Source organism: Leucoraja erinacea, chromosome 11, assembly GCF_028641065.1.
Source record: "Leucoraja erinacea ecotype New England chromosome 11, Leri_hhj_1, whole genome shotgun sequence".
NCBI classification, from domain to species: Eukaryota; Metazoa; Chordata; class Chondrichthyes; order Rajiformes; family Rajidae; genus Leucoraja; species Leucoraja erinaceus.
In genome coordinates, this window is record NC_073387.1 from 30881984 (window position 1) to 30908927 (window position 26944).

General features: G+C 40.0%; 1 protein-coding gene across 2 annotated transcripts in view; it reads left to right on the forward strand.

Moving 5' to 3' along the window:
• The window catches only part of nsg2 (neuronal vesicle trafficking associated 2), an 84984-nt gene extending 64846 nt beyond the window's left edge, over window positions 1-20138 (forward strand). For both annotated transcript variants that reach the window (XM_055642981.1, XM_055642982.1), the window contains exons 4-5: window positions 4294-4404; window positions 18999-20138. In XM_055642981.1, coding sequence (XP_055498956.1) covers window positions 4294-4404; window positions 18999-19202 — 315 coding nt within the window. In that variant the 3' untranslated portion in view covers window positions 19203-20138. The remainder of the gene's footprint in view (window positions 1-4293; window positions 4405-18998) is intronic.
• Window positions 20139-26944: the final 6806 nt, after the last annotated feature.

Sequence of the window (26944 nt, forward strand, 5' to 3'; positions counted from 1 at the left end):
GGGTGGTCTTACAGAGGTGTATAAATCATGAGGATTCATAGGGTGAATGCATGGAATCTTTTGCCCAGAGTATGGGAATCAAGAACCAGAAGACATAGGTATAACATGAGAGGGGAAAGAAACCTAAGGGGCAACTTTTTCAGTCAGACGATAGTGGGCATATGGAATAAATTGCTGAAGGAGGAACTGCTGGCTGACTTCCATCATCTCCGGTACATCCCGGGCCCGAGGCCGTGGCGCCCAGGCACGTTGGCGCAAGGACCGAAGGACGCAAGGAGGCCTGCGCTGGCGGCAGCAATGGCGGAGCGTCGCCGGGCGCCGAGTTCTGGCTGTACCGCATCCTGCGCAAAGCCACAAGCATGGCCGCACACCTTCTGTGTCTGGGCTTCACTGTCAGGATCAAAGATCCGTTCTATGATATTTGGTCGGGATCGGGGTTGTCAATAGGGCGGGGACGAGTGAGTATGAGTGGCATCCTCGATGTGGCGGGATCCATGTGTATACATGATAGATGTGGCTCACAGACATGCGTCCTGGCCCCTATGCAGAACAAGGTTGCCGACCCCTGCTTTAGATAAAACTATTTTGTGGGAGATATTTCCCCTTGATGTTGTCATACTCATTCAGAAACTGTCTTACCGTGCTAGCAGTAAATATCCCATAATGGACTCAGAACAAATTTTACTTTTGAATCCACTGGTGTAATATGTGTTAGTAGTACTGACCAAAGACAAACATCCAACCATCTTCCTAGCATTTTATAACTTTAAAACCCTATTCTTTTATTTCCATTTTAATAGCCAAAGGCTGTTTCAATCTTGTGGGTTGTTTATTTTCAGTAAGGACATTCAGAAAAGTGTAGAGGACTTTAATGCAAGATAAAAAATAATATTTCTACAAGTAAAATGACAAATGTTTCACAAACAATTGGTTTATTGTTTAATTTTTCATCTGTTAACTGTTCCAATGATCCACATAGGAGATTGACATGATTTTTCAGTACAGATGTGTTTCCAATAGTCACAGAGCCTTATCTTCACTGTTGATAGATGATAACCTATGCTTAGAGAATTATAATTCCAGTCATTTAATGCATCATGTGACAGAGCACATTTATATCTTCACCATTAAACGCTTTGAAAATTGATCATATCTAGAATGTCTTTATGCTCCACAGCTAATGTTTCTTCCAAATGGAAAGAAGGCCTTGGGCATTGTCAATCTGTACTCAAAATACCTACCCCAGGCATATAAAGTTCCCCTAGGAAAATGTTCTTCCACATTTAATTTTCCATCCATGGTCTTCTTATACATTGTTTTTTGATGAATTGCATAGTACATTATAAAGCTTAGTGAATCCATGTTTGACTTTTCTTCGGACCTTAAGTGAAGTAATGAAGCCATTTGGATAAGATGGAATTGCCAAATTCTCTGTATTATTTCACTCAAAATCTAAATTACTTTAGCTTGTCTCCTGCCCCGTGGTTTCATTGGTGTTTGAAGACGTGACAAGTTTACGGTTACAATGATTTCTTCAGCTCCTGTGCTGAAAAAAAATGTTGTTAATTCACTGGCGTACTGATGTTTATTAATTAAACCATTAATTTTTAATTTGTGCAATGGATATTTGGAAAGTGGGCAAAGGGGATGGGTTCCTTTTACCCCAGTGTACATTACAGGATTAATATAAAGTATTTGATATTTATTTTAATGTTGCTGGTTGTATACAATTATTTTAACAGAATTTTGTTAACTTATGAATATTCTAATTTAAGAGGACTAAATGTCAAGCCAATATGCATGTATCATCAAATTTACCGCTTAATTAAAAATTTCAGTACTGAGCTGTCGTCATCAGGATGCATTGTGTTATAATGAATGCAAAAGGAATGGAAGGCTTATTAATCAGAGAGAGAGAGGGAGAGAGAGAGAGAGAGAGAGAGAGAGCACTTGATCAGTTTAAACTAACATTAGGATTGGCAGACAGTTAATGATGAAATATAAATTGGATATTTTATGTATTCACTTTAAAGTTCTCCCAGGATAATAGGTCTTCATCAAATATTTAAGCAATAAAATAAAGAGTTATTTTGTGTCAGTTAGCCATATTTATTGCTTCCACAAGGATTGTTTTGTAAAGACATAATTTTATTGGAGGACATTAGAGGCCAAGGCAATGAATACAATGAATTGTTATTTTCCCATCAGAAATATGAACTAAATTGTAGAATTCTTTCTTTAGCAACAATAGTGCAAGAATTGGAGATAGTTTGGGATTAGCTGTCGTGAAACTGGTCATACTTGAAGGATGCTGACTTAGCTATTTGCTGCTGATAATTCATAGCTTCTATTAAATAGGTAGCGCAAACATTCTGAAGTGCATTTGTTCTGACGTGTATTTTATTTATGAAGTATATCTCACTGTAGAAAGTGACCTTTACAGTGTGTATTTGATGTATTTTTTATTCTCTCAGTTACACTCTAATGTCAGAATAAATCTCTGTATTTGTTGGAAACTATTCTTGCATAGTCACTTTCCAAATCTGACAGTGTCACTGAAATGACTGGTGTTCAGTGGGTAAATACTTAACCCTTACTATTGCAATTGAGGACTATTATTTAAATTTTGAAATTCTAATTAATATAAACTATAAATCAGAATCAAATGCTGCACAAAATACTCAGTCACTTTTAGTATTTATATTCTAAATGTAAAAATTATTTTATTTATAACATTCATGTTGAGTAATAAGCGTGAAAATGCCAAGAGAGAATATATTGTAGAACGACACAGACACTGGAGTAGTTAAAGTGCTACATATTAAATATGGATGTAGGTCTCCAAAGAATTTCCTAGCTTCAGACAGGCAAATGATTAGAGTTTGATTTTTTATTTATGAACAATAGCTTCCCAACAAAATCACTGGCCCTGCAAGTGGCCTCTTACACCTCAAGTTCTCAATTTTGTAAACAAATAGCAGATAGGAAAAAAAAGGCAAAGCAAAGATAAAGCATAAGACGTTGGAGCTTAAATAATAGGATGTCTTCTGAAACTCTCTCAGTTGCTCAGGGGCAGCCTTGAGAAAATTACTTAAACTTGAATATGGAATTCAGGGTTGAGCATTGCAAAGAGGTCTAAAATGGATCTGTTGCGTAGAATCTAATTTATACTGAAATCTCTTCTAGTGCAGTCAGGTTAAATTTGTTTGCTGGTGTGTTGCAACTACAAGGTTTATAATGTTCTCTCAGTTTTATAACCTATTCTGAATGGAATGGCCCTGGAGAAACCAATGGCTCTTAGTTTCTTGCCTATGAATTTCTTTGTATTTCAATAATGATAGTTTATTTTAAAATCTATGCTTCCTTTTAAAGTATGACCTTGAAACGATAAAATACTTGCCATGTGACAAATATGTCAAATAACAAGACCATTAAGGTGCAGGTAGATGAGAGCCTCACTAAAAGGGAAAAGTTGGGTCTGCTTTTTTTAAGATGTCATGGAATTGTTTACATACAGTAGGGCTGGTGACTGGGCATCATGCTGAAGCAGGTCTGTTGGAGGGCAAGAATGTAAGTTCATTAAATATTTTAAACCTATTTGGGAACAATGCAAGTGCCTCTGTGAGCTGCGAGTGTGGTTTATTGTAGGTTGCCTGTGAACTATAGCATCATTTTGATTTTGTTTTGAACTGCATCAGCACATGGTGGAAAGTACCCCACCTTTGAAAAGTCAGTCTGAACTAGAGCATGACATTTTTGAATTAGGTGCTATTATGTGCAATCTAAGTTTTCTAAAGTGTGGTCAGTAAAAAGGGGATGCTTTCAGTGAATGTGATAGATTGTAATTCAGGGCACTCTTGTCAAAATTGACTTGTGTATCTTCAGGTTGAACTGTGCAAATCCTTTACGTTGTCACAGAATCAATTTGCAAGATATAATCATCTTTTGGGACGCTCCCATGCAGTAATTTGATGCGGATACAGTGGAAATAAGCACACTTAAGATATGATAAATAATATCCTCCAACATTGTAAATATGTTAAAATTATAAACAGTCTGCCATTGGCCATGATTGAAGGACAGTAAATACTGTTAAGGGAATAATTCTTCAAGAAGCCTCAGATTACTGTTTGGCACTCAGGACCCCTTGTATTGAACAAGCCATAAAATGTGAATATGAGTCATGAAAACTGTGAAAACAGTATATTAAATTTTAAGATGTTGCATGAACATACCATTGATTGACTAAGGATTACTGTTAACATTTGGCTTTCACTGTTTCTTGTGTTACAGGTGACCATTCTCATTTTTCTTGCTCTTGCATTTCTTGCCTGTATCGTATTTCTTGTGGTATACAAAGCCTTCACCTACGATCACAGTTGCCCAGATGGATTTGTGTACAAGGTAGGGGTTCAATTTGTGGTAAATCAATCTTGTTATCAGATTAATAACTGTAGAATTTGTAGTCACCAGCAGAGCAATGGCTGCAACATGTCAGAATTTCATTATGATTTGCATTATTTGCAGCATAGGAAAGACACAAAATGATTTTTTTTTTAAGTAATATATCTTGCATTATGAAATTGACTGCCAGAGAAGGAACATGTGGGGAGAATTCTAGGCATGCATGTTTTACTTTCATTGGAAGAAAGATAATATTTGCATTTTTGTCAGCATAAAATTGATTCAGATCTAATCCTGGGTATAATATAAGAAATAGGAGTGGGGCAAGTTTGTACTATTATTCATTGTGTGACTAATCTTCTACCTTAGCACTCCATTTGCCTCCAATATCCCTTGATTCCCTTAATATCCCAAACTGAATCAATGATACACTGGAGATTAAAGCCTTATCTATTCAATCCCCCCTCTTAACCCTGGAACCTGTCTTCTTGTTAATGGCAATTTATCCCTTCAAATGAATCAATCCTCTTGTAATAATGGCTGACACAATTGCTTGTCTTTCTGTTTCAAGCCGGATTATCTCACGTATTTGCTGCATCCCCCCCAAGTTTCGCTATTCACCCCCTATAACAGCTGTCTCGACCCTTCTAGTCCGTGCCGAACACGTTTCTCCCCTAGTCCCATACACCTGTTCAGCAAGTTTCCTTTCCCGTCCATATTCATGGGATTCAAACGAAACTGCTTGTAAGCTCATAACAGCCACCACTGGCTGACCCCCTCATACCCCTAAACTTCTGTTAATTCTAAGGCATGTCCTTGTCTTCCCTACTCTCAGTTTCATGTGCAACAATTTTAAAGACCTCTGTCAAGTCCCCCCTTAACCTTGATCCAAAGAATCCCTACGTGTTCACTTTGCTGCTTATCTGATCCCATCTAGCAAGTTTTCACTCTCTATTTTGTTGACATCTTCTATAAACCCTCCAAATTGCAACATGCTTTGTCAATTTTAACATTCTTCTATACTCACTCGATCACACTAATTTTTAGTAGCATCTGCAAATTCCACTTGGAAATGTGCATAGTTATTCCCAGATCCCTGAGCATCTTTTCAATCTTCTTCCTAGTACGCTAATTTAGTAGCATCTGCAAACTTGGAATAGGTGAGACACCCAATAGTATAGATTAAGGTGAGACCCAATCATTAATAAGACATAGGAGTAGAATTAGGCCATTTGGCCCTTCACATCTGCTCTGCCATTTGATCATGGCTGATCTATTTTTCTATCTTTACCCCATTCTTTTGCATTTTCCCTGTAATCATTGACATCCTTACTAATTAAGAACCTATCAATCTCCACTTAAAAATCCCCAATAACTTGGCCTCCACCACGGTCTGTGGCAATGAATTCCACGGATTCACCACCCTCTGGCTAAATAAATTCTTCCTCATCTCCATTTTTAAGATATCTCTTTTTATTCAGAGGCTGTGCCCTTTGGTCCTAAATGCTCCCACTACTGGACGTATCCTTCCACAACCACTTTATCTAGGCTATTTATTATTCATGTGGTTTCAATAAGATCCCCCCCTCAACCTTTCCATACTCCAGTGAGTACAGGCCCAGAGCCATCAAACACTTGTCATATGTTAACCCCATCATCTCGGGGATCATTCTCCGGGATCAAACCTCCTCTGGACCCTCTCCAATGGAGCACATCCGTCCTCACATATGGAGCCCAAAATTGCACGTAATATTACAAATTTGGTCCGACCAGTGCGTTAAAATGCCTCAGTATTACATCCTTGCATTTATATTCATGTCCTCTTGAAATGAATGCTAACATTGCTTTTGCCTTCCTCACTACCAACTCGGTCTACAAATTATTATTTTAGGGATCCTAAACCAGCACTTTCAAGTCCGTTTGGACCTCCGATTTCAGAATTTTCTCCCCATTTAGATAACGGTCTATGCCTTTACTCCTTCTACCTAGGTGCATGACCGATCACTTTACTACGCTGTATTCCAACTTTGCCCAATGTCCCAAACTGTCCATCTGCAATCATCGTATCATCTGCAAACTTGGTCACAAATCTCTCAATTCCATCATCCAGATCATTAACATAAGAAAAGTAGCGGACTCAACACCAACTCCTGCGGAACACAACGAGTCACCAGCATCCAACCAGATAAGGCCTTCTTTATTCCCACTCCTTGCTTCAGCCATTTAGTCAATCTTCTATCCAGGCTAATCCCTTGCTTCTAATACCATGGGCTCTTATCTTGTTTAACAGCCTCATGTGCAGCACCATATCACAGGCCTCTTGAAAGTCCAAGTAAACACCATTCACTGACTCCTTTGTCTATGCTGTTTGTTACTTCCTCAAATAATTCTAACAGATTTGTCAGGCAAGATAAAACTATGCCGACTTTGGCCTATTTTATCATTGCTTCTAAGAACCCTGACACCTCATCCTTAATAATGGACTCTAAAATGTTACCAAACACGGAAGTCGGACTAAACGACCTATAATTATCTTTCATTTGCCTCACTCCCTTCTGAAACAATGGAGTTACAGTTGCGATTTTCCAATCTTGACTAGTGATTCTTGAAAGATCACTAATGCCTTCACAGGTATCCCTGTGATGCGCTACTACTGACGACTGGTGAAGGGTTTGGTTATTTCCACTCTGCCTTATGTCCAATAACTAATTCTCAATCCATATAAGTACCCCCAAACATTAGATTAATGCTTGGTGATAACCTTTCTTATCTTTTCCTCCTTTTTTAAATTGAGGAGTCATATTTGCTACCCTTCACTCCACATGATCTATTGCAGAATCAATTGAATTTTGCAATCTGATAAGCAGAGGATGCACAGCCACCTTGTTCTAAACCCAGATCCTTACAATTTATTGCTTTCAAGCTCACCAATTTCTAGCATGAACGTTTTACATATTTATTCCATAAATTCCTTATTCATGCTTATTTCTTCAATATTTCAGGCAGTTATTTGTGTCTTTTTTAATGATAACATGGTTAGTTGTTTAATTCCTCTGACAATAAAGTCTCGCATCCTTATCTGTAAAGGACTCACATTTGCCCTTACTGAACCTTTTAATTTTAAATATCTACAAAAGTACTTATAGTTTAAAAATTTTTTTTTAATGATTCAGGTCAGTCCTCTCTCAATTCTTTACTTTTTAATACATTTCTTGGTCCTTATATCGGCTGAGTTCTAAAGTGTTTATAATCTCCAGGTCCATTGGTATTTTTGCAAACCTTATAAAAGCATCTTCCAGTGAATTTATGCCATTTTCATTGCGTTTGTCAGCCATAGATAAATTATTTTTCCTTTTGAGTTGCATTTTTAAGGTAATGCATTTGCAAAGCAATGTTAAGGGCCTGTCCCACTTCCCCGAGTTATTCACAAATTCTCCTGAGTCATTTACGAATTCTCCCGAGTATTCAAACTTGCAGAATGTCCGTAGGAGGCCGTAGGAGTCCATGGATATATCGTAGCGGCTCGTTATGCCAGCCGTAGGTACTCGGGGCATCAGGTAAGTCAGGACGTCTTTTCAGCATGATGAAAAATGTCCACGAGTAAAACAATAGCCCCAAGTACCTACGGTTGGCATAATGAGCCGCTACGATATATCCACAAACTCCTACGGACTCGTTAGGGACATTCTGCAAGTTTGAAAACTCGGGAGAATTTGTGAATAACGTGAATAACTTGGGAAAGTGGGACAGGACCTTTAGAAATTTGCTTTCTGCTTATCAAAATGTCCAAAGTTTTTAAAGGGCTGAATGGTAAAAAATATTGGCTTGAAAATTCCTTGACTGTAAATAGTGCGACATAAGAGCAATGGGATGAAATGTGTGTACTGAAATGTTTTGCCTCATCATAAATCAAGGGATCAGCTAGTTTTGATAGCTCAGAGTATGACTCCTATCTGTAGGGGACCCTGCATCCTGTAAAATTCAGGAAGGAATGGACAAAGGCAGATATCATTGTTTAAAAACTGTCCAGTGTATGCAGGTGTTAGATTGAGAGGAATGTAGAACATACAAAAGTACAGCACAGGAACAGGCCCTTCTGCCCACCATGCCTGTCCTGACCATGATGCCAGTCTAATCTAATCTCACCTACCTGCATGCCATCCATATCCTTTTATTTCCAGCCTGTTCATGTGTCAGAGGAAGTAAAGTACTGCAACGGATGGGAAAATATGTATTTTTCTTGAAAGGTTGAAATGAGATTGCAGGGAATGAGGAATGCTGAGAAGAAAGTAATGCAATGTAGCAGCATGTTTTTTGTGAACATTGTGGCAATGGCTTTGAGTAAGCTGGCTGAGAAGGAGACTGTAAGACAAGATATCCATTCCATCTGTCTTTACCTAGTTGCATAATTAGCCAATGGAAAGATTTTTGTCATTTATATAAATTAGATATTTACATTAAGGGGTGCCTGATTGCACATATATCATTAACCCTTGCAGTCATTGGAATCTTGTAACTTTGAGAAATGTAATGGTTCTTTTAATCATTGGAATCACTGTTGATGTAGTAATCTGTGAACCTTTACTTCAAAGTGAATAATGGGCATCTATGGAGTACTGCTGTGGAGTACTGCTGTTAGTACCCTTGACCAAGGCATTTTAATTGTGCTTCCTATCGATCTTCACTCTTGAAGTGCAATACTTCCCATGCGCAATGCAGATTGTAGGATGAAGCTTTGAAAATAGGTGATGGAAGAGCACAGAAGCCTAATTCTCATGCTGACCAAGATGCACATATAAGCTGGTTTCATTTACCAGTGTTTTATCCATATCCCTCTAAACATTTCCTTTCCATGTACCTGTCCAATTGTCTTTTAATTGTTGCTATGATACTTGCCTCAACCACTTTTTCTGGCAGCTCATCCCATGTATGTATGCGATGTATGCCTGTGTGCGAAAAGTTGCCCCTCAAGTTAATCCTTCTCCTCTCAGCTTAAAGAACACTTGATGCTTTCTAATTCTGCCATGTGTTTGGGATTTGTGGGAATTTTTTTAAAACTAAGTTTGAAACTCCATTGAAGCTATGGAGCAGTGCTGCTGCAGTAGAGCTGCCAAAAGTTCCAGCCAGCTTCAGTACATTTGACATGTTAGGTCTGTTCCAACATGAGAATTTCCAGACTTTGTCTGTTACTTGTCAGTGCCAAAGTCACAAAATCCGAGGTCTTCAGTTACAGTAAGCATGTCCACACCTGACGAGGTAATTTTTCAAAGATGTAATGGAAAATGGAAAATATTTTCACACTAACATCCAACAATAGAATCACACCACGATTTATTTATGAAATAGCTATTAACACCGTAGTTAGCTTATAGTTTGGCGACATATTGCTCTGTACCTGTGAAGATACGATTAACACCAATTTCTGAAGAATATACTTATATTAAGCAAGCCAAATCATAACACAAACTACAATCATAATGCGGGGGGGGGGGGGGGGGGGGGGGGGGGGAAATAAAATGCAGGGAGCCAAGACACATCATTGATGACCAAGGCCTAACCTATGTGGTTAAAGTAGATTCTTGCAGCTTACCCTTACAAATTTCATTATTACTCTGCAAGACTTGATTCTCCCCAACTAATTTCCAGAGTAAGCTGAACAAAACATTTTTAATCTCCGCTCACACCTCCACTCAGTCAGCCTCCTGTATATCGGCGAACCAAGCGCAGGTTAGGCAGTCGTTTCGCTTTCAGGATAAGCACTTTAACTTCCCCTCCCATTCCCACACTGACCTTTCTGTCCAGGGCCTCCTCAGAGTGAGTGCCCAGTGTAAATTGGAGGAACAGCACCGTATATTTTGTTTGGGTAGCTTACACCCCAGCAGTATGAACATTGACTTCTCTAACTTCAAGTAGCCCTTGCTTTCCCTCTCTCTCCATCCTCTCCCCCTTCCCAGTTCTCTGACCAGTCTTAATGTCTCCGACTACATTTTATCTCTGTACCGCTCACTCCCCTGACATCAGTCTGAAGAAGGGTCTCGACCTATAACGTCACCCATTCCTTTTACTCTAGAGATGCTACCTGTCCCACTGAGTTACTCCAGCATATTGTGACTATCTACAAAACATTTTTGTTTGATTAAGCAAAAAGTTAAGTCCCTGAAATGAAACATGATTCTGGGCATTTGTTGCCAATCTAACTGGGGTTTTTAAAACCCTTCTCTCATTCTAGGTTGAATTGAATTTCCTTTATTGTCATTCAAACAAGTTTGAACGAGATTTCATACCATGCAGTCATGACAGAAAAAAGCAACAAAACACACAATGATCGCAACTTAACAGAAACATCCATCACAATGAATCTCCAGGCACCTCCTCATTGTGATGGAAGGCAAAAAGTCTTATCTCTTCCTTGCTTGTTCTCCTGCTGTGTCAAGGCGATTGAGGCTGTCGATGTTGAAGCCCCCGCCGGTTGAAGGTAAATCCTGCGGCGGATTTTAAGCTCCGTAAATGGGCCGATCCAAACTCCGCGATTCGGGGCGGATGAAGTTGCTGTTGCGGGAGTTCCCGAAAATCGGTCACCAACCAGGGACCTGCGAGCTCCCAATGTTACCGTCCATAGGACTCGCGGCCAAAGCCTCCGAAGCTCCGGTCGGGTCGCAGCCACAGCGCCACCACAGCCTCTGGTCAGCCAGCACCATGATGGTAAGTCCATAGGCTCTGCCACCGGAGTCCCCAAGGTCGATTCCAGTTTGAGGCCGCCAGCTCCACGATATTAGGCCTCAGCGCAGACGGAGCCGAAGGTACGGCAAGGAAAAGGTCGCATCCCTGTTGAAGGAAGAGATTTAAAAAAAATTCCCTCAACCCGCACATATACACAATTAAAAATAGACTAAAACATACATCTAACAAGACAAAAACAAAACAAAATAAAGGAACGACAGACGGTCTGCAGGCGAGCCGCAGCTGCTTGGGCAGCGCCGCCACTTCCTGATTTTCCGGATCACCCATTTGTCATGTGATGTAACATTAAAATCTTATCTATTTTTCTTAAAGAGACTGTTAGTAAAGTACACAGATGTTGGGGTAGTGGAGGGTTCTGGGGCTGCAGCAAATTACAAAATAAAGAGGGATGTGGCTTTGAGGGATTTGAAATAAGAGTTTTAAAATCTGTGATTGCTTAACTGTGAGTCAGTTGAATCAGCAAGTACTAAAATGACGGTTCAAGTTAGAATAGAGGCAGCAATGTTTTGGATGAGCTTTGATTTAGAAAAGGTGGATTGAAGATGTCTGCCAGGTGTAGGAATAGCCAAACGTGGAGCTGATACAGTTTGACAAGACAAGGACAAAACTGGCATTGTTCTTTCCACTGAAACCTTGACAATATTCATCTTACTCTATGAACATCAGGATAAACATATGGAATGAAAATTTGGGTTTCCACTTGTTGTCTGCTCAATATTTTTATTTGCTTACCACAAAGAAGTTTTATATAAAAGAAGTCCTGAACAATATCATTGCTGTTTTGGCTAAAATCAAATAATTTTGTGAATGAACTAAAGTAAACTAATGAAATGTCGTGGGCTGAGTCTTAACTCCCATAAATGGCAACAATGATGTTATATCACTAATTCAAATGTGAATTGCTCAAAACAGCAACCAGCACACTCCCAACATGGCAATACTTACATAGGGTTTGTATTGAAAATGTAACATGCAATTGAAAGTTCTACCACAATAATTTCCAGTTGAAACACGTCAAGGGTTAGATGCAAAGTTTGCCCAAATGTTGTAATTAAAATGCTTTCATTTTAACAAATAATTTGATTTGTACCATGTGCAGTTTTGTTTCCTGGTCTTGGGGAAAGCTGGGAGATGAAAGAAAGGGAGGACAGAAAACATGAAGCAAGCTCCTTTGCAAATTGCTTGTGAGCCAGGATGTTTCTCAAAGGCCAGCAAGCTACCTAGTACCCTTCACTAACTCGCCCCCCCCCCCTGCCGCCTGAGACATCTCTCTTTCTGACCATCGTTGGCCCGTTAATCATCATTGTGCATTTCACCAATGATGTTGACAGCAGCCTTGTACTTTTGTATACATTTATTGGACGGTGGTGTTGCTGGCAAAGCCAGTATTCATCAACCATTCCTAATTACACTTGGTGAAAGACTGTGACTCATTTTCTGGTGAAAGTAACTTCACAATGTTGTCGTGGAAGGAGTTCCAGAATGGTTATAGTGAAGGAATGTCCATGTATTTCCAATACATGTGCAACTTGAAGAGAAACTTGAAGAGGAAGTGGAATTATCCTGCAGCTCCTGTTCTTTTTCTTCATAACAAGGTCTGCATGTTTGGAAGGCATGGCCAGCATAGTCAGGGCAAATAACTGGAATACACTTTGTAGGTGGTGCACCTTGCAGTTAGAGAGGATGGTGGTTGATGTGCCAATCAAGTGGGCTACTTCCTCATTGATGCCCATTGACCAGCTTTACCAGGCTCCTTGATACCACACACTGTTTTGGATGGTGCTGAATTTCTTTAGTTGGAGCAACATTCAAACACACAGCTGGAGAATACTCCATCACTTCCCTGAATTTGGCCTTTTAAATGTTGGAATTACTTCTGGGTGTGAAAATGTGAGTCACTTGTTACAGGATACCTTGCCTTTAACTTCTTGTTGTAACCACAATATGCCATTAGACCCATTGAGTTCCTAATCATTGAAAGCCCCAGGATGTGATGGTGTGGGACTCAGTGATAGTAGTAATATATTGTCTCAAAGTTAAGTATTTAGATTTGTCTGGCACTTCAGTGGAATTAATCTTGAGTACAACTTATCAAATTAAGTGGAACGTTATCTAGTTCACAATGCATGTGGGTGTAGATTGTATCACTTGTTGGGCAGTTGAACATTGTACATTGGTGAAGGCACCCACTTCTTACCTTATTGTGGGTTATTATTGAAACAGGGGACAGTGATGTCCTGGGCTTGGATGATTGATTTCTAGCAGCCACAACTATTTTCCTATGAGTGAGAGAGATATGATGACATCGGTCCGCTTCCAAATTGATAACTATTGACTTCAGCTTTACCAGGCTCCTTGATGCAACACTCTGCCTTAATGTCAAGGGCAGTCACTTTCACCTCTATTCTGATACTCAGCTCCTTGGTTCATGTTTAGACCAAGATAGTGATGATCTGAAGCCAAATAGTGCTGACAAATCTGAGCATCAATAGATTAATGGGGACTAGGTAATGTTTGATAACACGATTGATGATATCTATTACTCTGCAGATGAATGCTAGCATTGCAATTTATTGGTTGGTGCTACAGCAAGTTCAAGAGTACAGGTCTTCAGAACTGTAGGCAGAATGGTATTTCGACCCACAACCTCAGGAACGTCCAGTGCTCCCAATTGTTTCTTGGTATCATGAGAAGTGGTTCAAATTGGGTGAAGACTGAACTGATATAGGGATGTGAGGAGGAAGCAGTGATGGATCATCCACTTGGCATTTCTGGCAGAACTTGGCTGTAGTTACTTCAGCCTTTTGCATCAACCTCACCATCACTGAGGGTGTGAACGCTCTTTGTTTCTCTCATATCTCTCCACCTCCCATCAGTTTGTTAATTGTCCACCACAGCTTTAGTTTTTAGCTTTAGTTTTAGATACACCGCGGAAACAGGCCCTTCGGCCTACCGGGACTGCACAGACCAGCAATCCCCACACATTAACACTACCCTACACACACTAGAGGCAATTGTTTTACACTTATACCAAGCCAACTATCCTACAAATCTGTACGTCTTTTGAGTGTGGGAGGAAACCGAAGATCTCGGTGAAAACACATGCGGACACGGGGGGGAATGTACAAACTTCAAGCTGACGACAGAATGTGTCAGGAATGCAGATTTTTAATCTGATCCTTTGTTTGCTCAGTCTGTTGAGTGCTGCAATTGCTGTTCAGCGCTACTGTAATTCTGTGTCCAGTTTTATCAGGTTGCCTCATTTTTAGGAATGCCTGGTACTGATCCTGGCACAAACCTCCTCTTTCCAGGGTGATCCCCTGCTCTGACTGGAATGGTGATTGAGGGATATGTGTACGATGAACATCCAGATTATGGTACTCTGCAGCTGCACAGCACAAATGGATACCTAGTTCTGAGCTGCCAGCTAAGTTCTGCATGCATCTCCTTTGCATCATTTTGTATGGTACTGCAATAGTACTAGTGTCCTCAGTGTGAAGATGAGATTTTCTCTCTGACGATTGTGCAATGATCAGTTTCTACCATTTTTGCAAATGGAGAGGTGCAATGGGAAGAATGAGGAGGAGGACATTTATCTCTCATGCTTATTAACTCACGTATGTCACAGACCGAGTCTGGCAAAAGCATTCTGCAGAACTCGGGCATCTTGGTCAGTGGTGGTGCTGTCAATTCATTCACGGAGATAGATATTGAAGCTCCCCTCCCTTGGTACATTTACTTTTGGTGCTTTAATTATGTTTTCTTCCTTAGAATAGAAGGTAGTGTGAAAAAAAGAAATGGAGAATGGGAAAAAAAGAACAGTATTGATGGGAATTGTGGATAGGGTAAAAGGTGAGAGAGGTGGATGAAGGAGAGGACCCCACAAAGCTAGATTACTGGAAGGAATCCAGTTGAATGACTTTCAGACACCATTAATCAGGATTTTCTGCAATTGAAAAGGAATGCCCAAATATCATATGCGAAGCGCTGAGATAATCCTGCAAGAAATTCAGGAAACTTGTTTTCCAACTTCTTAACACTCACATGCGCAGAACCTGTCTTTATTCCTGTCCGGTCCACCCTGAAGGAGAGAAAACCTATAGTTCCACAATATTTATTGTGAAAAATTTGAGAAAGAACATATATATCAAAGATAGACACAAACGCTGGAGTAACTCAGCGGGACAGCCAGTATTTTTGGAGAGAAGGAATGGGTGATGTTTCGGGTTGAGACCCTTCTTCAGACTGAGAGTCAAGGCAGAGGGAGACTAGAAGGGTAAGGTGTGAAAATGACAGATCAAAGATTAAGAGCTGTGATGTAATGACTGCATTAAATTCATGATCCCTAATAAACGAATATTGGACACAAAACAGTTTAATTATAATTTTGTAAATTAAATTATTTGAAACAAAACATAAATGTAAATGAGTAGGAAGGAACTGCAGATGCTGGTTTAAACCGAAGGTAGGACACAAAAGCTGGAGTAACTCAGCGAGTCAGACAGGTTCTCCGGAAAAAAGGAATAGATGACGTTTCGGGTTGAGACCCTTTTTCAGATGTAAATGTAAATGATATTGACATATTCTGATTTGTTAATATAATTTAGGTTGTTCAGGTATTGTATAATTGAACAAGGATGGCAGCTTCCTAACTGTCTGATTATAAACTAAAATGATTTTTAATTCAGTAGTTTACCTCTTGCTGATTCTCAGCAATTATATGCTACATTTCCCATATGTGTAATCACATTTAATTCGTGGTGATTTTACATCATTGAATTATGTCAATTCAAATTAAACTAGGTTGCAGTTTCTGTCGTGTTATTTAGCTGAGTGAACTGATGATGTCACAATCAATAGCCACTAGGAATTAAATGGAATAATAAAAAAATTATAGGGTGTGCTTTAGGAAATGTGCACAGTTGTATTTATGCAAGGCACAATGAGTAAACAAAGCTGCACAAATGTTCTATTCCTTTGTGGAATTAACTGACTACACATTCTTAAGTTTTGTTCTTTGATCAGCAGCAAGTTGCAATAACTTTTGAGTGCCGAATTATTAGTTTAGTTTAGTTTAGAGATACAACGTGGAAACATCGAGCCCATCGTGTCCGCACCGACCAGCGATCTCCGCACATTAACACTATCCTGCACACATTAGGGACAATTTACATTTATAACAAGCCAATTAACCTACAAACCTGTACAGCTTTGGAGTGTGGGAGGAAACCGAAGAACTCGGAGAAAACCTGCCCAGGTCATGGGGAGAATGTACAAATTCTGCACAGACAGCACCTATAGTCGGGATCGAACCCGGGTCTCTGGCGCTGCAAGCGCTGTAAGCCAGCAACTCTACCACCGCCCCACCGTGCTGCCCTTAAAAAAAAAACATCTGATGAAAAAATTGTGTTGCATCCATTGAGAGCACAGGGCTGTAAATGTCTTTTTGGTGCAGTACTATGATAAATATGTTCAAATCTCACCATGGTGAACTATAAAACTAGATTAAATAAATCTGCTAATTTTCAGGCAAGTACCAAAAAGATATCTGTGAAAAAGAATGTTGTAAAATCCCAATAGGTTGACCAACATGCTTCAGTGAACCCACTGACACTACCCATGAGTCTCTATGATCTGACACCATTCTGATACCATTGCTGTCCATTAAAGAAAAGATTACTGCACCTTTGAAGATAATTTAGGATGTGCAATGCATGTGGCATTACCGGTGCCACTCACCTGCTGAATGTAAGTTTCAAAGATGATTAGGAAACTATAATCATATCTGCCAATGATTGTTGGAATTGAATTTATATAATACACGATATAGATAATTATTTTTGCAGCATAGGTTTTTGGCTTTCCAATATAACACCCGGCACAGGTTCTGTTGACTGGAATAGACTTGCAGATTCTGGTTTGACTGAAACTATTTATCTTTTACTTGCTTGGACACATGCAATTTAGACAAATGATTTAAATACCCTATCTCAGATGTAGGTTTAGTTCATGCTGTTGGTGCGGACATGTTCATATCTTCAGTTCAGTGCTGGTCAAACAAGACCTTTATCCTCCATTTTTAATCTACTTTCTGTCCTGTGATCATTGGTTCCTTCCTGTGAGGTAGGTTCCACAGGCATCAAACATTATCTGATACTTTTGTGTACTTGTATCTTGGCAAAAAATGTTAGTAGATAATTCAGATGTGGAAGTTATGGGATAATTACATTTGTTGCTTTTTTCCACTTGGGGACCATATGGACATGTCAACAAAGAATGTGGGCCAGCAAGTAAGAGTAAGATTTCATTTTAGACACAGAATGCTGGAGTTACTCAACGGGCTGGCAGCATCTCTGGAGAGAAGGAATGGGTGACGTTTCAGGTCGAGACCCTTCTTCAGACTAGAGTCAGGGGAAAGTGAAACGAGAGATATAAGATTTCATGTTGATCTTACCATCACAACTAAAGCTGCCTGAGGATAACTATAGCATCTCTTTTTTTGTCCTGGCTGACATGAACTGGCTGAGAGATTTAAACTGCAACCTGCCTAACTCGCTCGCAGGACCATGTTATGACCTTTCACTTGCTCCGTATTGCCCACCAGAGCTACGTCAACTTTAAGAAAGGAACCTTTGCAAGGTCATATCTAAACAGGGTTTTACTTGAGGTTATATTTTGGGCAGTAGAGAATATTCACAAATAAAGGATAATTGTGGGCGGCACAGTGGCGCAGCAGTAGTGTTGCTGCCTTACAGCGCAAGGAATTCAGGTTGTAGGTACTGTCTGTACAGAGTTTGTACGTTCTCCCTGTGACCGTGTGGGTTTTCTCTGGGTGCTCTGGTTTCCTCCCAGATTCCAAAGACGTACAGGATTGCTGGTTAATTGGCTTTGGTAAAACATTGTAAATTGTCCCTAGTGTAAAGGATAGTGCTGAAGTGTGGGGATTGCTGGTTGGTGCGGACATGGTGGGCTAAGGGCCCGTTTCCATACTGCATCTCTAAACTAATCTCTGAACTAAACCATGTTCAAGGTAAATCTATGCTGCTGGTCAGCAAATAGCAATGTTTGGACATAAGAAAATAAGAGTTAAAAATAAGGAGTAGGTTATTCAGTTCTCAAGCCTGTTCTCAAGCCTGCCATTTAATAAGATAAAACTGTATTTGGTTTAAAGATACAACATAGAAACAGGCCCTTTGGCTCACAATAGTTCTATGTTATCTCACCTTCTCATCCACTCCTTACGCACTAGGGACAATTTACAGAGGCCAATTAACCTACAAACCCACACGTCTTTGGGATGTGGGAGGAAACGAAAACACCTGGAGTAAACCCACATGGAGAACATACAAACTCTGCACAGACAGCACATGATGTCAGGATAGAACCCAGTTCTCTGGTGCTGTTGGATTTAACTCCACTTTTCTGCTTAATCCACATAGCCCATGATTTTCCGTAATCTTTTTGACTACAAGTGAACTACAATTCATTCATATTTTTAATAGCCAATACCTACAATGTAAAAATAAGTACTTGTGCAGATGAGAATCTCTGACTAACAGGTTGAAGAATTATGTTCTCCTTCTACGTTATCTTGTTACAATGAATATATGGCTACCTCAATCAATCAATCAAATAAGTAACAAAGGGTATCACAAGTATGATTTTCTCCATGATTCTGGCACTTCACTAGGAAATGTTTCAGCTAGATTAAAGGTTACATAGCCATACAAGTATGTTACCTCAAGCCTAATTAGTTACATAATGATTTTTCAGATAAAATATACATATATTTCTTGTAAATAATATGTAAAACCAAGCAAGAAATGCTAATTATATATTTTTTCTCCCGGCAGCATAAGCGCTGTATACCAGCATCTCTTGAAGCCTACTACTCAGCACAAGACTCTACTTCCCGAGGGCGGTTCTACACAGTCATCAGCCATTACAGTCTGGCTAAACAAACCGCCTCCCGATCAGTTTCTCCATGGCTGCCTGCTGCATCTGCTGAGAAACCAGTGGAACATGATTCAAAATCCTCAACCAGTGATAGTCACTGAGCAGCTTCACCTGTGGTGATGTTTTTCTAAAACATATAACCAAGTAAAGGGTGTTAAGGTTGCTAATAATGGGACCGTTGTTGCAGTTCCAAAAAGAAGCAGAATTTGGAACATACGGTAGTTGTTTCTTTTGTCCCTTGTCTTTGTTGATTTGTAATTGATTCTGAAGTTATTTTGTACAAAGGCATGTTTGGTGTTGCTGCAGTTCATATTATTAACTCATTTTTAAATAGGTAACTAGAAGTAACACTTTGTCTATGACTTCTTATTGTTTGATTGAATTTCAAGGATAATCTCAACCAAATGTCCAGTGAGTCTCTTCTCCTGCAGACCTAGGCAGTGCGCACTTAATCATTCTTTGGAATAGAGCATTTCCCGCATGAACAGTTTAAGTGCATGAAATTTTGCACGTTTAGCTGACGTGTACACTATTAATCATACGATGTTTCACTTTCATGGCTGCACTTTTCTAGAAAACAGATAAGATAAACTTATGTAACAGAGCTTTTGGTTGAAGAGCAGTTGATAACACATTTCTCCTTCACCTGCAGGCGCTTGGGTGTTCTGCAGTTTCTGCGTTCAATAACAATGGCTTGGGAAAGGATAAAGTGATTAACTGTTGTACATACGAGTCCTTACTATTAAGGGATGCAGTATGGGGATTTAAGCATTAAATTTCATATGAATTGTCAGATGTGTAGCTGAAGCTTGGTAGAGAATTGTAATTAGTATTTAACACAAGTGCAGTACCATCTTTCTCAAGTTTTCACATGTAATATTTCATTGTCAAGTGTTGATTTTCAGCTAATGTAAAGAAAAGGAATAATTTATAACTCCTTGTGGTGTATTTCTGTCACTATCTAGCAGGAACTAAAGTATTTTTGGTTGTGTTTCTTGGGAATTTTCCGATGAAGAAATAAAGCTAGATGTGTCTGACATTTTCAATCTTTTTCTGTTGGATTTTCTGCTGTTCACAAATAAAACAAATTGAGCAAATAATTTATCATCCACTTTTATTGACTGTGGCTACACTGAGTGACTGCATTTTTGCAGTGCTATTCATATCTGATCTTAACTGCAGTTCATCAGATACATCAAATGCAACTAATTTTGCTGAAAAAGACAGTTGATTTGTATTTTCACCAGTTGTTTTCAGGTCTGAGAATAGTAGCGATGAGCCTATATAAGAATACTTGATGAACTCTTGATAATCCTTTTATCCATCTTTTCTCAAAAATGGGCAATACATACATTCTTAATAGAATCATTAGATTGCCTCGCCATCAAAGGAGCACATTAGATGCATCAAACCTTTTCTGGTTCCAAACAGAGTAAATTCATCATTTACAATACCCCTGCAGTTCTCCCACGAGTTCCTATGCTGTCTACTACTGAAATGCCTGATAAATTCTACTCCTATTTCCCTTCCACTAAGTAAGATCCAGATAATAAATATTCACTACATAAAAATAAGGATTTTCCACACATCCCGTATTTTTGCCAAACATGTTAAATCTGTGAACCTTGTTCTTTCCATCACCTCCCAATGGAGTAACATACATCATGATGCTCCATCTAATTCATTTAGAATCTTGTGTGCCTCAATTAAATATCTTCTAAACATCTTCTGTTCGCAGGAGAATGATGTCCAACCTAATGGTTGGTATTCCTCATCCCGGGAATCATTCAAATAAATCTCAGATGACCACAATGCGAAGCAATCCACCAGTTACAACTGAACCAATGTTCTAATGAATCAAGTTCAACATAACCTTAGATAGACACAAAATGCTGGAGGAACTCAGTGGGACAGGCAACATCTCTGGAGAGAAGGAATGGGCGACGTTTCAGTTTAAACCATCATCTGCAGTTCCTTCCTCCTCATCATAACCTTCCTGCATTGTGCTCCAGCCTGTTTATGGAAAACAGGATTCCAAGATGTTTTATTAATAATTCTTACAACACGCAATTCCATTCTCAAAGATTCATACCCGTTTACACCCAGATCTCTATGCTGCTGCATAGAATTAGTTTATTTTGAAGCAGATCGATGCCCACCCAAGGCCAAGCTGTTTGTTCCATCTGTCTTACCCACCCTCATGAGTTTGGCTCATAGCACTAAAGCATAACGGAGTGCAGCACAAGTCAGCTGTACTCACAAAATAGATCTAGCAGCCTACAAGGCACCTTCCTTAGACTCACCAACTCTAGATGGAGCTCTTAGATATCAGTGAATATCTTCAACACTCACACCTGTCAAAAACCAATGTTAAAACACTTGACATATAACACAAAGTGTATTCATTCATTAAAACTTTATTATTCATTTGTTAGCTCCAATGTTCTAATTAACTACTTACCCTTCATTCAACATGCAATCTTTCCCATTTATGGTCTGGAGACTACTGTGTTTTGCCATTTAATGTGGCACAGGCGTAGTCAGATAGCTTCCCAGCCTGAATACTGAGAAGTCTATGGAAGAGCATATGCTGTGCTGTACACAGTGAGGAGCCCACTAATACCACAGAGGATACCAAGTCGGAAAATGCCATTGCCATTATAGGTCCCTACATGTGCTGGAAGTGGGGCATTTGTGGCATATTCAGGTAGGTGACAGTATCTATATTACTAAAAGTCTGATCTTGACCGCTTTTGGCCAACTGTGCTGCGATTTCCGAGAGAACGCCGCCACCTACGGCCGTCATTTTTGGCCACCTCGCTCAGAGCCCCCCAGGATTTTTCCCATCGATGACAAATCAGAGAGATATTAATGTTTTTAAAAAAAATCACCATTCTCTCTGCTGCCCCTGCTGGAGGGAGGGGGAGGGACTATAAAACCAGGAAGTGGTGTGCCTCACTCAGTCTCTGCAAGATGGATGAAGCCAAAGGGTCACGTCTCTCTGAGCTCTGAATAACACTGAACACATGTCTACTCAACTGTGTCCCCTTAATGTGGTTTGAAAATGAAAATATGGTTTGTTTGAAGTAAAAAGGCACTGCCTGCAAATGGTTGTTTGGGTGCTTTGGCTTGAAGTAAAAAGGCACTACTTACTGCAAATGGTGGCTTGGTTTGAAGTTGAAAGGCACTACTTATTGCAAATGCTTTGGTTTGAAGTTGAAAGGCACTACTTACTGCAAATGGTGGTTTGGGTGTTTAGGCTTGAAGACGAAAGGCACTACTTACTGCAAATGGTGGCTTGGTTGCTTTGGCTTGAAGTTGAAAGGCACTACTTACTGCAAATGATGGCTTGGGTGTGGCTTGGGTGTGGCTTGAAGTTGAAAGGCACTACTTACTACAAATGGTGGCTTGGGTGCTTTGGCTTGAAGTTGAAAGGCACTACTTACTGCAAATGGTGGCTTGGGTGCTTTGGCTTGAAGTTGAAAGGCACTACTTACTGCAAATGGTGGCTTGGGTGCTTTGGCTTGAAGTTGAAATGCACTAATTACTGCAAATGGTGGATAGGGAGCGTTGCCTAGACGTTGAAAGGCACTACTTACTGCAAATGGTGGCTTGGGTGCTTTGGCTTGTATTTGAAAGGCACTACTTACTGCAAATGGTGGCTTGGGTGCTTTGGCTTGAAGTTGAAAGGCACTACTTACTGCAAATGGCGGCTTGGGTGCTTTGAAGTTGAAAGGCACCACTTACTGCAAATGGTGGCTTGGGTGCTTTGGCTTGAGGTTGAAAGGCACTGCTTACTGCAAATGGTGGCATGGGTGCTTTGGCTTGAAGTTGAAAGACACTACTTACTGCAAATGGTGGCTTAGGTGCTTTGAAGTTGAAAGGCACTTCTTACTGCAAATGGCAGCTTGGGTGCTTTGGCTTGAAGTTGAAAGGCACTACTTACTGCAAATGGTGGTTTGCATGCTTTGGCTTGAAGTTAAAAGGCACTACTGCAAATACACTTACTTCCTGGTTGCACTGTATATTGATTTTAGATAAAACGCTACCACTTATGGCTGTGATTTTTGGCCATCTTACTCAATCCCCCTCTGCTCAGCAGGTGCAGAGAATTCTTCCCATCAATGAAAAATAAAAGTGTTATTAGTGTTTAAAAATATTTGAGAATCTCTCTCCTGTCAATCACGCCATGAAGGCCACAACTTTTCCGGGGGGAGGGGTTTAAAAACCCGGAAGTGTGGGTGTGGCTCAGTCTCTGCATGACGGGGGAGGAGAGGTCATGACTCTGTCTGAGCTGTGAATCAGCTGAACACACTGAATGTCTACTGAACTGGTGTTTTGGTGTTTTGAGTTTGGTGTTTTGTGTGCTTTTATGGTGGTTTCACCCTGTATGAAATGGTATGAAGCTGCATTTGAATTTGGTGGCCTTGCACCCTGCTTGAAATGGAATGAAACTGCACTTGAATTTGGTGGCCTTGCACCCCGATTGAAGTGGTATGAAACTGCACTGAATTTGGTGGCCTTGGATCCAGCTTGAAGTGGTTGGAAACTGCACTTGAATTTGGCGGCCTTGCACCCTGCTTGAAATGGAATTTCAAGGAATAGCCATGAGTCCACTACCAGCCCACCAGCCATGAGTGAGCTGCCAGCAGATCAGGCTTGAGAGACTGAGCTGCCACCCCAAGAACCCATGCTAGCGCTCCAGAAAGCCCCCCCACTGGCCACCAATATTGGAATTGGTGGAGAGGTGGAATATTGCTTCAGGGGACCAGCCCTCCGGTGTGAACATGGGACGTAACGGTCCCACTTAGTCTAGTAAGACATAATGTTAGGGAGAAGAACCTGCCCCGTTAACTCTCATTCTTTCTATACCAATGTATCACTTCACTCTTCTGTGTATTAATCCTTCGCTAGCCCACCCAGGTTATCCATTTCCTTTTGTATTCTATTTGCAATCTTTTGCGTTGCATGCCCAACGTAAGTCATTAACAATTTACCACATTGTAGTCACAAACTGAATTGTTAACCCCAAATCTCTGCCTTCTGTTTTTGAGCTAATTTCCTATTCATTTTGCTGCACACACTATTTTAACAGTTTACTAATAATAATCAAATAGATGTTGAAATTATTGGTGCACAATTTAAAATCTAACTGCTAATAATATAAATAAGGCAGCTATTGAAAGGAGATGTATTGACTATTTTCTACTTCTGCATTTTAAATTCATTCCCCTCCACGCTGGTTGAAAGAAACAATCGGGGAATTTTCAAGCTCTATATTTTGCATTTTCTGTTGTATTTTCTGTCCCATGGTGTTCAAATCATCTTTAATCACTGAGAGCTTGCTGACAGGATTTTTTTCCTTTGGACTGACAAATTTCATAAATATCTCTGACAACGCTTCCATCCCTTCGACTCCCAATTACGACATTCAGCATGCAAGTAATTTCTCCTTCGCTCTTTGTTGGGAGCTGACTGATGGTAAAGAGTCAAAAAACAGCTTTTCTGGTGCAAAGAACTCTCCAATTAATACAGTTCTGAATACAAAAAAGTGTATCATTGTCTATATTTGCTTCTGTTACAGGGAGTTTCATAAGGTAGATGTCTCTCTGCCTTGTCATCACTGCAAGACCCATTTTTTATTGACTTTACATTTCACAATGAGAGTGGTGTAAGATGCATAAGAAACAAGCACAGAATAACCATCTGGTGATAACACTGGAATAACTATCTGGTGATCTGGTGATAAGTCAGTACAGGCTGGCCTGGCATACCGATAAGGATTGTACTGCAATCAGTACAAATGGACTAAAAAGCAAAGTAATAATATGATTGTACGGATAAGAATTTTAAGCTACTTTCACTCATGTGGTCAACTGGCTATGTGTGTAACTTGACCAACCCAAGTTCAGTTCTGACTTCTGGTGCTGTCTGTGTGAAGCATGCATGTTCTTCCAGAGATCATAGTATATAGAACAGTACAAAAAAGTGCAGAACAGGAATGAGCTCTTTGGCCCACAATGTTTATGCTGAACATGATGCCAAATTAAACTGATCATGTGGTCTTCAGAAAATAAAGTTTCTGAAGCCAATGATGACGGCGATCTGCTGCGAGACTCATGCCTGGGCTGCTCTGTCCCTAGAATGAGAAATAAACTCACCTGATCTCCTAACGTGTGGCTGTACATGAATTACAAGGGCTTTTGTTCATTGAACATCCAATTACAGTGTAAAGGTATGATCGCGAGCCAGATAAGAAAGTGGTTGTCAATTGTCCAACCAATTTCAAGAAGAAAGTTCAAATTCAGCTAAAATTAATATCAACACTGGCTAACTACAAAACTGACAGCTAATTGTTAAGAAGTAAAAGAAGTACTGACACTTTTGAAAAATATAAAAGTGGATAAGTCTCCAGGTCCTGACAGGATATTCCCTAGGACATTGAGGGAAGTTAGTGTAGAAATAGCTGGGGCTATGACAGAAATATTTCAAATGTCATTAGAAACGGGAATAGTCCCTGAGGATTGGTGTACTGCGCATGTTGTTCCATTGTTTAAAAAGGGTTCTAAGAGTAAACCTAACAATTATAGACCTGTTAGTTTGACTTCAGTGGTGGGCAAATTAATGGAAAAGATACTTAGAGATAATATATATAAGCATCTAGATAAACAGGGTCTGATTAGGAACAGTCAACATGGATTTGTGCCTGGAAGGTCATGTTTGATTAATCTTCTTGAATTTTTAGAAGAGGTTACTCGGGAAATTGATGAGGGTTATGCCGTGGATGTTATATATATGGCCTGTCGTAAGGCCGTTGACCAGGTTCCTCATGGAAGGTTGGTTAAGGAGGTTCATCTGTTGGGTATAAATGCGGGAGTAGCAAGATAGATTCAAGAGTGGCTGAATGGGAGAAGCCAGAGGGTAATGGTGGATGGCTGTTTATCGGGTTGGAGGTAGGTGACTAGTGGGGTGCCTCAGGGATCTGTGTTGGGTCCTTTGTTGTTTGTCATGTACATCAATGATCTGGATGAAGGTGTGATAAATTGGATTAGTAAGTATGCAGATGATACCAAGATAGGGGGTGTTGTGGATAATGAAGAGGATTTCCAAAGTCTACAGAGTGATTTAGGCCATTTGGAAAAATGGGCTGAAAGATGGCAGATGGAGTTTAATGCTGATAAATGTGAGGTGCTACACCTTGGCAGGACAAATCAAAATAGGATGTACATGGTAAATGGTAGGGAATTGAAGAATACAGTTGAACAGAGGGATCTGGGTATAACCGTGCATAGTTCCTTGAAGGTGGAATCTCATATAGATAGGGTGGTAAAGAAAGCTTTTGGTATGCTAGCCTTTATAAATCAGAGCATTGAGTATAGAAGCTGGGATGTAATGTTAAAATTGTACAAGGCATGGGTGAGACCAAATCTGGAGTATGGTGTACAATTTTGGTCGCCCAATTATAGGAAGGATGTCAACAAAATAGAGAGAGTACAGAGGAGATTTACTAGAATGTTGCCTGGGTTTTAACAACTAAGTTACAGAGATAGGTTGAATAAGTTAGGTCTTTATTCTCTGGAGCGCAGAAGGTTAAGGGGGGGACCTGATAGAGGTCTTTAAAATGATGAGAGGGATAGACAGAGTTGATGTGGACAAGCTTTTCCCTTTGAGAATAGGGAAGATTCAAACAAGAGGACATGACTTCAGAATTAAGGGACAGAAGTTTAGGGGTAATATGAGGGGGAACTTCTTTACGCAGAGAGTGGTGGCGGTGTGGAATGAGCTCCCAGTGGAAGTGGTGGAGGCAGGTTAATTGGTATCATTTAAAAATAAATTGGATAGG